We start from the raw sequence: 12,500 nt of genomic DNA on the forward strand, positions 1-12,500 counted from the left end.
GCCTATATTCACTATAGGCACTGTTCTGTCATAAAATGTGCAAGGTATTTAACCTTATTACAGACTATTTAAAATTGGGGTAATTTTGACATTTGTCTTACCTTGTTCTGAATATCATGACAAGACTCTTGCTAGCGTTGTATTTAATATGTTCTGCTCCATAAGTACAGCAGATAACAAATTCACTGCTGGAGACCAACTACTGAACCCCACAAGATTATCTGCATACATGATATATTTCACAAACAAATTGCTAACCATAAATTAGGTTTGAGCAGACTTGAACTGGCTCGAGAGATCATCAATATAGAGATTCAAAAGAAATGGGGATACTCAACCCTAATCCTTACCAATATTTGAGTATCCCTGTTTGTGATGATTTAACACAAAACTTTATGGTTATGGTTAACACAGTCAAACGATTTTGAGGCATCAATAGAGCGTAAAAGACCTGATGATATTTGACCTTGTGATTTTTTAACAACAATTACAGGATAATTTACCACTGGATGTTGGTGGCAACCTAGATGGCGCTCAGAAAAGCTGCTTTGAGGATTTATTTTGAACTATTGTACCGGATACAGCTTTATCCCATCTGCCTACAGCAGCACAGCCTTCACAGTCATCGCAACCAACTTCAGCAGCACGGGCAGAGTGTAAGCCTGTTCAGATGGAGGACAAACCCTTCACTTGATTTGTATCCCTTCTGGTGGCACATTGGGCACATGGAAACGTATTTATAGGTGTTATTGAGCAGAAAATGGGTCCACGTGGAGAGTGTCTTTCTAGCGATGCGGTTAGGATGCCATTATGTTCTATGTATGCACAGTCGGCGTGATTTGCTATGGTGATACCACAGGCTAACGAAAGGCTAGCCTAGGGATTGATTTGGGAGATACCTGTTAGAGAAACGCATACGCTGACACATGAATTAGACACATTTTGTAGATTTTCATCAAGGTGGAATATAAAAGGAAATGTCTAACCAGGGAGCTCGGAGAAATGGCCCAGTCAAGCTGCGGTTGACAGGTAAGAAAATGTAAAACCCTTCCTACGCCGCTCAGCTACGCTAGCACGTTAGCTCGCATGCTATTCTCACTTACCTTTGTTGATTTTGTTTATGGAATTATGCAAGTATTTCACTAATATCCTACTCTTTGGTGGCATAAACATATAAATATGCCTTTTAATTTAACCTGATGAGATTTTGCTAATACACAGAACAGCTCGATAGACAGTCAATAAGCCTTTTTTGCTGAATTAATCGTCCTTGTTAGCAGACATTAGCTGGGACAACGGTGTTGTCGACTTTGTTTAACGTAGCTTTAATCATTTAGCTTTTCTAAATGAATATTTTTCCACAAGGTACTTTGATTGTCAAGTTGAAAATATAAGAATGCTATTTATTTATAATACTGGCTCTTGGTCTACATCATAATATGAAAAAAAAAACCCAAAGTATTTGTTGCATAACTGGAGAGACAGTATTCCCTTATATGTAGTTATATTTACATTTATATACAGTAATAGGACAAGCATATTTTTTTTAAGTCAGGCATTTTTTACTTTTCATGAACTTGTATTTTGCCTGGAAGTAGATGACCTTTGTAGTTTCTCCTAATAAACCTGCCTGACAGGATCTAGCAGTGACACAACTTTTTATCCTAGCCGTCTGGTGACGTCTGTGTGAAACAATTTGTTGTTGTTAAAAAGATATGCATTGACGAAACATAACCTGGTTTTACTTTGAATGTTTGGTCCGATTTTATTTACATTATGACTTTCTTGCTAGCTTGATTGGCGGAAATATCAAGGTTTGCGCTTTGGAAGGCGATGTTGAATTTTATTCAGAATAGTTATTTGATCAGAAGAGTATAATGCTATAGAGTCCAACACTTTATGTGGATAGGTTGTCTTTCTTTCGTGCCTGCCTAGCCCCCTTCCCCTCCTCCTCCTCCTCCACCCTGCCTACCCCTCTTACATGTGCAATGGTTTTAAATGGGCTGCAGTGGTCTTAAGACGGAATCCCAAATATGTGAAACCTCAGTCTTTTCTGATTGCAGACTCATTATTGCAGGATTCATATAATGTTTAGAATGACCAGAATATCTGCTTTTACTGTGGAAATCAGGGGTGAAATCAGAGGTGAGGTCTTCATTTAGACTATTGTATTCATTCAGGCACTCACTCATGTTTTCACATTTGAAAATTTACACTTATGCTGTGGCAGATTTTGTTTGCATCTCAGCAAGTCTACATTTGAAACACTGCATACCAGTCCACTTTTATTGCCTGTGGTTTCATAATTGTCTTGTCATGTTTACTTTTTTATTTTCTGTTTCTTCCATTTTTGCTGTCATTAAGAATAGGGATTGGCTGAAGTCAATAAAAATTTAATTGATTTGCTTAATTTGCTTTGCTTTAATTTTATTCAAGTTACAATTGATTAAATTTAATGCATGTAAGTTATCTGTGTTGCTGGTTGATGATATACTAAAATAATTGTTTGAATATGTCTATGACCTTGTAGGGTTCCCAGTCATTCTTCATGCGCGCTTACCACTATATATGACCTCTAAGTGAGAACCAATCAAACCACTGTAAAACAGTGATTGCCAAACATGCTGCCTCCCAGTTGAAATTCTAGTATTTGATCATGATTTTCCAAGGCGATCTTTTTATGTCTGTCTTGACTGGCAATAAAATACTAACTTAAATGATTTTCTTTAGTCCTTGTGTGTGTGTGTGTGTGTGTGTGTGTGTGTGTGTGTGTGTGTGTGTGTGTGTGTGTGTGTGTGTGTGTGTGTGTGTGTGTGTGTGTGTGTGTATGTATATATATATGTGTATATGTTATAAAAAAAAATATATATATATATATATATATATATATGTTTATATATATATGTTATAAAAATATATAATATAAAAATTTTGATTATGAAGGGAAAACATTTTTGGTCAAAAGTCTTACTTTTTTGTGATTATTTATTCTGAAATGAAAAATAATTTATGGTGCTCATTTAAACTCCACTTGTTACACATTCAAAATCAAACTGTTTCTCAGTTTGAGTCACAGGCATGTTAATTTATTATGTGTGGTCATAATTTGGTATTCTCACTTGAATCCTCAGCATTAGATATTTTTGTGGGATGGTCTTAAACACTTCAGAATTTAAGATTTTGACAGGGTCCATCCCCTGTTTACACATAAAAGCAATTTAACAGAAGTGCTTCTCGTAGTATTTCACCATGTTTATCAACTGCAGCTGTTCTTGTCACTTTAAAGACACATTACAGAACTTTTGCCATTTTCCCCAGCATGTGCCCCCTCTCGACTGGTAATTTGGCATTCACCTGATCTGTTAGCTTTCTCCAGCCAGCAAAAGACAATCCCTTGATGACTGTTGTTTGGTCCCTTTCTCTCTTTTAATCTTTTTGTGTTTCTTTGCTGAATCAGCAACGTTGCTAGTTCAAAACAGCCAGTGCGTTTTCTAGCATGAAGTCAAACTCTGCTGCAATGTCACGGAGCGTCCCGGGTGGAAAAAGTTGTATTGTGCGGTTTCAGCCTCAGGACATGACTATGTAGCAGCAGCTTCAGAAATGCACATGATGTCACTGTGTCATCTAACAAGTCTGGAACACCGAGTTTTGAGGTCAGAAAATTACGTAATGCATCTTTAGGTAATCATGCTAATAAAAACAAAACATGAAAAATAATAATTTGTTGGAGTTTGTGAGGGCTTACACCAGCACTGGAGGGTGCACGTAGTGGCATTGTCTTTCACCCTCACTCACCTGCCTCTTGCGTTTTTGTAAATTGATGTGGTTTGTTCAAATTGAACAGTATGCTTTCTCAGATTTATTTTTAGCTATAACTTGGAATTTCCCCGAAGTAATTGATGAGAAGTAAAAGACAATGTTCTGACTGCCACCTGTTCAGCCTGTTGACTTGTGCTTCTCAGTCCTGGTCCTCAGGTACCCCCTCCTGCATGATTTAGAGGTAACTACTTTTACACACCTGGCTCAAATGAATGGCTCATTTACGGAGTGGCGAAGAACCTGATGAGCAATCTAATTAATCTGAATCAGGTATGCTATAATCAAAGAGAACTAAAACTTGCAAGGGGTCCCAGATGGTCAGGATTGGGAAATGCTGGACATGATACCTAGAGGAAGGTAGTCTGTCTTTTATCCCTTTCCTGCATTAGTGTCTAGTTGGCATGCAGAAAGCAGAGAATGACTATCATCCTGGCATGCAAGTATGTAGCACTTGGGTACGCAAGAAAACCTGCGTGAATACTATCTTTGTATGTGCGTGTCCCTTATATTATATTTGGGGATGCTAACTCAGAAGCATGTGTAGATGTTGACACACACATTGGGAGTGGAGTAGGGGGAGTCAGGAAGCTGGTGATTAAGATAAAGATCCTGCCTTAGTTTAGAAACAGCATTAGCACTGGGGCAGAATGCATTTCAGGGATGTAATCAGAGACTAGTGTCTCAACATTTGCTGTCGTTACTTAGAAAATGCATTCTGTAACAGACAACTCCCTGCAAGTATGGTGAGAAATGAACAGGCATGGTCAAATTTTAAGTTATAATACTCACATTTTTAATTCAGTGCCACAGATAAGGTTTGAACAGAATGGTGATTAGTAATAAAATGAAAGTAATATTTGTTATTCTAAAAAAGAAACTACATTTTTGGATTATTAGCTTAATCATGCCAAGCAACAAGTTTAAAAAAAAAAAAAAAAAAAAAAAAGTTTTTTTTTTTCTCTTATTAAATTTAAATATTTATGGGTTGGGATAATATAAGTTTTTACTTCCACCCACTCCTTTTTGGATATGTAAATAGAATATGTAGTTGTCAGTAATATTTACTCTATCCATGCATTACTATTTTTTGTCTATTTTATACTGACTATATTTAGCCTTTTACATGCTCAAAGGAAATTAAACTCAATTCAAAAATATTTTTGTGTTCTTTTGCATTTTAGATATAATTGTACATGTTTTTCTTGATGTTAGTCCAAAATTTGATTTTGAAATCAGTCTCGCTATCCTCTGTCTCATTTGTTCTACTTTATTTTGTTCAACTTTATTAGAAATGGAATACCTTGGTGATATCTATTTGGCTGTGGGCATTGTGTGATTGATTTTGTTACATCTTAACTAGCCTTTCCCCTCCCTTTTAAAGAGTGGTGAAATATGATCGTTTAAATGTTGACCACAGTCAGTGCTTTTGATTTCTCAGCAACAGTTAATGTAATTAATATTGTGATGCATTTGTAGTGTTTCTTGCCTGTGATTTGGGAACAAATTATGTTGCAGTTATTGCAGTTAATGGGTAAAGTTTAACATTTGTCTTCCTGAGACAAATATTCAAGTGTATTAACAACCACACACAGATGTATGTATGTATGTATGTATGTATGTGTTTGTGCATGGTATATTTTTGCTTGGTAGGTTTCTGTCTTTTTTTTTTTTTTTCTTTTTGTCTTTTAAAATAGTTGTAGCCTACACTGGCAAACATGTTACTCTTGTCAGCTTTTATGTTCTTATCTTTGCTTCTACTACTAGATAAAATGCTTATTTTTATATCATTTCTTATCATATGTCTTCTGAAATCGCTTTTCCTTTTGTTGTATTTATTTTGTTGACTTTCTTTAAATTAAGTTTTGAAAACTTGCGCTCAAAGTTTAGATATGTTTCCCCAATATTAAACCCCCTTTTCTACAATATGCACTCTTTCTTATACACAAATAAACATTCTAATGTGACTACATGCACCTTACAAACATTTGTGAAACCTGAGTCTTAATTAAACTGTTAAGTTTAATTAATTAAAAAAAAAAAAACTCCAGCAGAAACTGACATAATTTTCCTTTTCATTATAGCAGTCTGTGATGATGGATGTGGTCTTTATGTCATAAGTTTAGCCAGAATGAAGAAAGAGCTGATCATTACTTTTTTCTTGGCAGAATTTTATGACAGAAATATTTTCTCCGCACCAGATTTTATTTATTTAAGAATGCTAAGATATATAGTTTGCATACAACTTGGTGCTTATATGCGTTGCTTTCTAAAAATTACCTTTGAATCTAGGAATGTAATTGCTATAATAAGCTAACTGATTAATATCCTCCTGCCATAAACAGCTAATTTACTCTATGATGCACTAATGCTCCCAGGTACAAATCTGTGCAGTACTGATTTTGAAATGAAGAAATTTCATAGCTTATATAATGGAAAAGGCTTTTCTGAAAAATGCAGTTTTTAGTTAATTTAGCCGCTAAACTTTGATCAGTTCGAAGTGAATGACTCACCTGAGGTTTATGCGAATGTTGTTAAATTTTGCTTTGAATAATTCAGTCAGTGATATAAATCAGTTTTGTATGCACAGTGCTTGATGGTGCTTTTGTGTATAACTGCGTGTCTGCTTGATCTAGCCTCTCGTGTCTGGAATCACTGTGTTGTGGTTAGATTTTGTCGTTCAGTGCAGAGTTCTGTACCCAAACTTCCTCCAGCTTTGTTTAGTCTGCATCACTGGCATATACTTCAATTGACCACACATGAACTATGCAGGGTTGATAAACTGTTATACCAAGTTTATGCTGGTCCAGTTTAATTCATCATTCCTGCTATTGGCAAATCTGAATGGATTAGTAAGAGACAATGCTGACATGAAAAAAGGACAAGATTTTAGCATATATATATAGATATATATATAGATATAGATATATCTATATCTATATAGATATATAGATATAGATATCTATATATATATATATAGATATATATATATATATAGAGAGAGAGAGATATATATATATAGAGATATATATCTATATCTATATATATCTATATCTATAGATATAGAGATATATAGATATAGATATAGAGATAGATATAGATATATAGATAGATAGATAATATACCACCATGGAATGATGCAATACATAAAAAATCTTTTACCAGGGTCACACAGAAACTGCTTCTGATTTAAAATAAACCAGACATGTTCCTTGATGTCCCCGTTTTGGAAAATGTGACCTCTTGCTGCACAACAGAATGAGCTGATGTTGAAGCAGGCTTTTTTAAAAGTCTGAATTTATCTCTGTTGTTTTCGTCTGAATGTTTTTCCTGTGGAAATGTTGCAGGCTCTGCCTGTATCTGGAACGTAGTTTGTTGGAAACAAATTTCTACATAAACTGTACATGCATTTGTTTTCCTTTTTCTGCTGGGTTATAGATACCTTATCAAGCTTGCCAAGTAGCTTTCTCATTTGAGTACTTTAATATTTAGTGTATTATATTCCATAACACAGTCAAGCTCAGCATCAGAACCCTGTGCAGTAATTTTTCTTCGTTGTGTAGACAAATCTAACCATGATATCATTTCAACAATTAGAGACACAAACTTCATGATAAATAAACTTACATTTTTATTTCTCAATGATGAGCTCATACTTGTCAGCATTTAGGGGATGTGCTGTGATGAAACTTTGAATGGTGGTCGCCATTTTGTTATGCTGTAGGAACATCTGTATACGTCCTGCTTTCCACAAAACTCCATTCTTCTTGTCTAAGATACTGTTCAGATTTGGAGTTTTGTTTGCTTTCATGTAGAGCGGGGGGATATGAGGTCTATAACTGACATTGTGAGATTTTTTTAAACTTTATCGGGATACACAATATATCGCAAATATATATTTTTATCATCTGTGCAGATGTAAGAATTAAGTAAACCGCTGAATTAAACTTTTTTTATTTTTCCTTTCAACAAACTTTTTACTCTAAAAAGGGACCTTCACTCATAAACATTTAAAAAAAAAAAACCTGACAATTATACAAACCCCCCAACAGCAACCCTGGCCACCCTAGAAAATCTGGTTTCTTTATTTGATACTTTCTCTAATTAATCTATAACTTTCTTTTTTTTTTTCATTCAGCTATTTTATATTTCAAATATCATTTTGCTATTTAGGTCATTTCTGTTTTGCACCAGATCACATCCTTTGGTATATATTTTATGCTTTCATTATAAAGATTATAAAGCCAAATATTATTTATCTTGTTCTCATGTTGATATCAAAATATGTCATACCACGTCTATATATGCCATGTGGTGTGCACACATAGGTGAGCGACACTATCACCAGCAGACAGAGAACATACGTTGGAAATTCTTGCATCAACAACCTATAAAACCGACAAATCATCTGTTTTCAGATCAGCTCATATTTAATAAGAGCAGCTGGAGGAGGAGAAGCAGATACTGCCTGCTTCTCGTAGTTTTGCGACGCAATACTACTTTAAACGGACGTCTCGCATTCAGTTTCCCTTTCATTGCTCATAAACTAGCTTGCTAGCTACACACATACTCTTATGTCTCACTGTCTCTTTACCATCTCTCCCGTAACAACAACATACATGTGCATAGGAATTTTCTGGATTGACCTCATAATTGCCTTTGCAAATTTGAATTTAAGGTGATTTATGAGTTTTCCAGTTTAACTTTTCATCTATTATTACTCAGAGGAACTTTGTTTCTTTTGCATGATGATTTGCGCACCCTTCTGATTGATTGGCACCTTTAATGTTTCCTCTCTGTTAGGGAAAACCATAAAATTGGTTATGTCTGAATTTCTAAAATTGAAGACCAATTGAATTCACTGTTAAACTACATGTGTTCTGACAAGGATCTGAGATCTGGAACACTTTACACCAGTTTTAAAACAGCTGAATTGGCTTCCTGTACATTTCAAGATTGATTTTAAGGTTCTCTAAGTCATTTATGAATGTCTTGCTGGCCATGGGCCTTCTTATTTATCTAACCTCGTTCTAAGATATGATCCCTTGCGGACCTTGAGACCCTCTGGTACCAAACTTTTAGTTGTTCCTAAAGTGAGAACCAAAACTTATGATGAGGCCTCTTTTCATCACTATGGCCCTTATCTGGGCAGCTGTAGCTCAGGAGGAAGAACGGTCGATTCCAGGCTTCCCCTGACTGTGTCAAGGTGTCCTTTGGCAAGACACTGAACCACAAGTTTCCTCCCAATTTGCCTATCAGGGTATGAGTGCGTGATATGCGTGAGTGTTTGTGTGAATGTGATACATAATTTGAGTGGTCAGCATGACTGGAAAAACGCCACACAAGTACGAGTCAATTTACCGTTTGTCTGTGGACAGCCTGAGAAACCTCGGGGCTGGAGAAACTAGTGATGTTTTTAAAAAGAGGCTGAAGACCTAACTCTTTAGTTTATCTTTGAGATGATATTGTCTTGAAGGATTGGTGGAGTGTATCTTTTTTTGCAAATTACATGGTGTGTGCATTTATTTGCTTTTTAAACTCTGTTGTTTTTAATATGTAAAGCATTTGGCACTGCTTCAAGTATGACAGGTTTTAAAGAAAGAAAATTTAATTTGATTACATTGGACACCTATCAACATCACTGTTTTCTAAATAACCAGTAAAATCTTTATCTGCTTCTTTGTTGCTACAAGCAATCTTTAATTTATTCTGGTTTTCAAATTACTTTTGGATTTGGTGGCATTGTACTTCTGAGCAGGGAAATGGAAAGACTTAACAACTAGGTCTTGCATAATAGCCTCTGACTAGAGAAAAGGTGGGTGTGAATATGTGGAATACATTAAACTTTCCAAGTGGTTCAAGAGGATTTTCCTTTAGATTATGGAAGAGAAGTATCAACTCTCTATTTTCCTATGGTTGGAGCTTGATATATTTTGACAACCACAGAAAATTATCAAAGGGAAAAGAGATTCTTGAAAAACTTATTCTAAACATGTGAAAACGCTGAAGTTGTAATACCATTTATTTACAAAATATACACTTCTATTAATACAAACCTGCTCAATTTGCTGAACTTGGACAGTCAGCCACATAGAAAAAAGCATGTGCAAACAAACAAAAGAAAATAGTTATGTTAAAATATTTGTAATTAATATTTAAATACAATTACATAATATTTTCACTCCTTAATGTTTTGGTTAAGTTGTTTGGCCTTAGAATAATAGAAAATAATAAAAAATTTCAAGTGCAATTTTCACTAGACTTGGGTGACATGCTGTAATGCCATTCTTCCCTTTCCAAAACTGTAAAGTCTAAACTGCTTTAAAGTTTGAACATCAGATTCAGTCTATCAAAACATTGTCCTTTATTCTTTTAAATTAAACTGCACAATGAATGATCACAACAGTAGCTTATCATTTGTAATTTAATTATGTTTTACTGGTGCCTCTTGAGCATTTTTTCTTTTCAGACTTTTTACTCTTTCCTTTTTTAACAGGATGTCCCTCATTTCTCTGTCATTTCTTTCTCTTCCTTCCTCTCGCTCACTTACCCCCGGATCTAGTCCAGACAGCTGTCAGACGACTTGAGCGGTGTGGCTCCAGTTTGGTGTGTTTTTCTTTTTTTCTTTCGTTATCTCTTTTCAACTTGTAATATGTGTGCGCATACATGCATACGCACACTTCCTGTTGCAAACCTTCACCACAACACTGTACTTCATGTTTCTTTAAATTTATTTAAGAACTCAGGGGAGTCTGGTAGGGGATTCTAGGGATTCTCAGGAAAATAATAAAGGCACAACTTTAATCACTTAGAAATATCTGAGACCTGGGAAGCATATCTTATAGAAATAAAGTTGTAAAAGTTGTAGTAAAAGTTTTATCACTAAAGTTTATTTGAAGAATTGATGCAGTCATAAACAGAATCAGCAAAGATGATACTAAAGCCTAATACTAAGATCAGAATTAAAACGCGAATAAACCAGCCACTTGCATCAGAGTTAAGTTTAATTACAAGTAGAAATTTGCATTAGGAATTATGTGTTTACATGATCATTTTTCATCAGTTTAAAGCAGAATTAACTTTTATTCGGAACTGAAGAGGAATTAAAACTCCTATGTAAACACACAGACTGACTCTGACTCAGCCAGGAAATTCTGTTTTCCAATCAGTGACTGAATAAGTTCACCTGGCTGAGGTATTTCAAAACAACAAATTAAATGAACTGCAAATTCTGCTTTCCATACCCACAACATGCGGAGAACACAACATTTGCTGATAAGATTTGGCACCACTCAAATCATTAAAACAACACTGATTAAGCATTGTGCCAATCTGAAACACAAAATGTGCTGCGACCTGTGTAATAAAAATGGAACTTGACTCCCAGTTGCATTTAGAAAGCAGGAACCTGTTAAACACAAAGTTTAACACAAACAAGTGTTATTGAATTTATTTAATCACAGTTGTTGTTTTTTAATGTTGTGTAAACCATTGCACAATAAAATGGGAAATGTAGACACTAGTTTCTGCATTTATTGTTCAAGTATTATTAGAAATACAGTAAAAATGAGAAGAAATGTGAATATATCTTTTCCAACTTGCTTTTGATTTGTGCCTCTAAAATTTATTTTTGTGCTCCTAAAAATTTAAGTTATTGTGCTCGTGGTTTAAAAATTTTTTTTTAGTCTGGAACCCTGTCAAAGCTCTCAAAACTGAACTAATGCAACCAGATGGTTGGGTGATTTTATCGGTCCCACACATGTGCTCTAAATGTAATTTTCAGAGTTCCATCTTTTTGCATCTTTTTCTTCAACATTTTTGTAAACAAATTCAAAGTTTATGTTTATATAGCCATTGTCATAGTGTAGACCATGCCTCCAAGTGAGTAGGTGAACCAGAATGATGAGTGTCCAAATACCTTTATTGAGCAGGTGAAATGGCATGTACCATGTGTAAATACCTTGAAGGGGCGTTTCCTTTTCATGTTAATGGAACAGATAATTTATGAAGGATCAATTTTTATATGTATATATTGAGCCATGTTGGAATGTTTATAGCCTTGGCTAAATTTTACTGGCAGGTTGACATACGCAGTCAATTTTGTATCTGGGCATTGTAATTGTGAAGTGAATGTCAATTAATGTTGGTTTGTCTTGTAGCGGGGGCCTCCAATATAAAGCTGGAGGAGAAGCTTCAGGCACGCAAGAGCGTTTTGTTATGATTGAGCAGCCATTGAATATTGCTTGTCCAACTGCTAGCTTGTGCATGGCTGCCTCATGGGTTTTTATTTTGTGACTAATAAAGACAAGACAAAGTTGAAGAGCTGAGCTTCTGCAATTTTCTCCTACCACCACAGCCAGCCTCACAGCCATACTTCAGTTAACCTGTTGTCATTCTCATATCTTTGTTTGTTTTGCGAGATGGTTAAATGCATTGGAGATCATAAGTAAAAAGCTGCAAATTAAGATTACCTGCAAACTTGTGGTCAGTTAAATCATTTCCAGTCTCTTGCTTTGCTCTAATAAGATGATTTTTCAACCTTGTCATCAACTTAGAGAAAGGCTTTGCAGAGATTCAGCTACATTTACAAGAACAAATTTATCCCACGAAAACAAGTTAAAAGCAGCAGGATGCCATGGATGATTTCTCTTGTAGTCCTTAGTTAATCGGTGTCAGAAAATAAC

General features: G+C 35.1%; 1 protein-coding gene across 1 annotated transcript in view; it reads left to right on the forward strand.

The window, feature by feature from the left end:
• The first annotated feature begins 666 nt into the window (after positions 1-666).
• The window catches only part of LOC306773242 (E3 ubiquitin-protein ligase SMURF2-like), a 43,772-nt gene continuing 31,938 nt past the window's right edge, over positions 667-12,500 (forward strand). Inside the window, exon 1 of the mRNA XM_079263002.1 lies at positions 667-1,029. Coding sequence (XP_079119128.1) covers positions 978-1,029 — 52 coding nt within the window. The 5' untranslated portion in view covers positions 667-977. The remainder of the gene's footprint in view (positions 1,030-12,500) is intronic.

This window comes from Telmatherina bonti (genome assembly GCF_933228915.1).
Source record: "Telmatherina bonti genome assembly, chromosome: 3".
NCBI lineage: Eukaryota > Metazoa > Chordata > Actinopteri > Atheriniformes > Telmatherinidae > Telmatherina > Telmatherina bonti.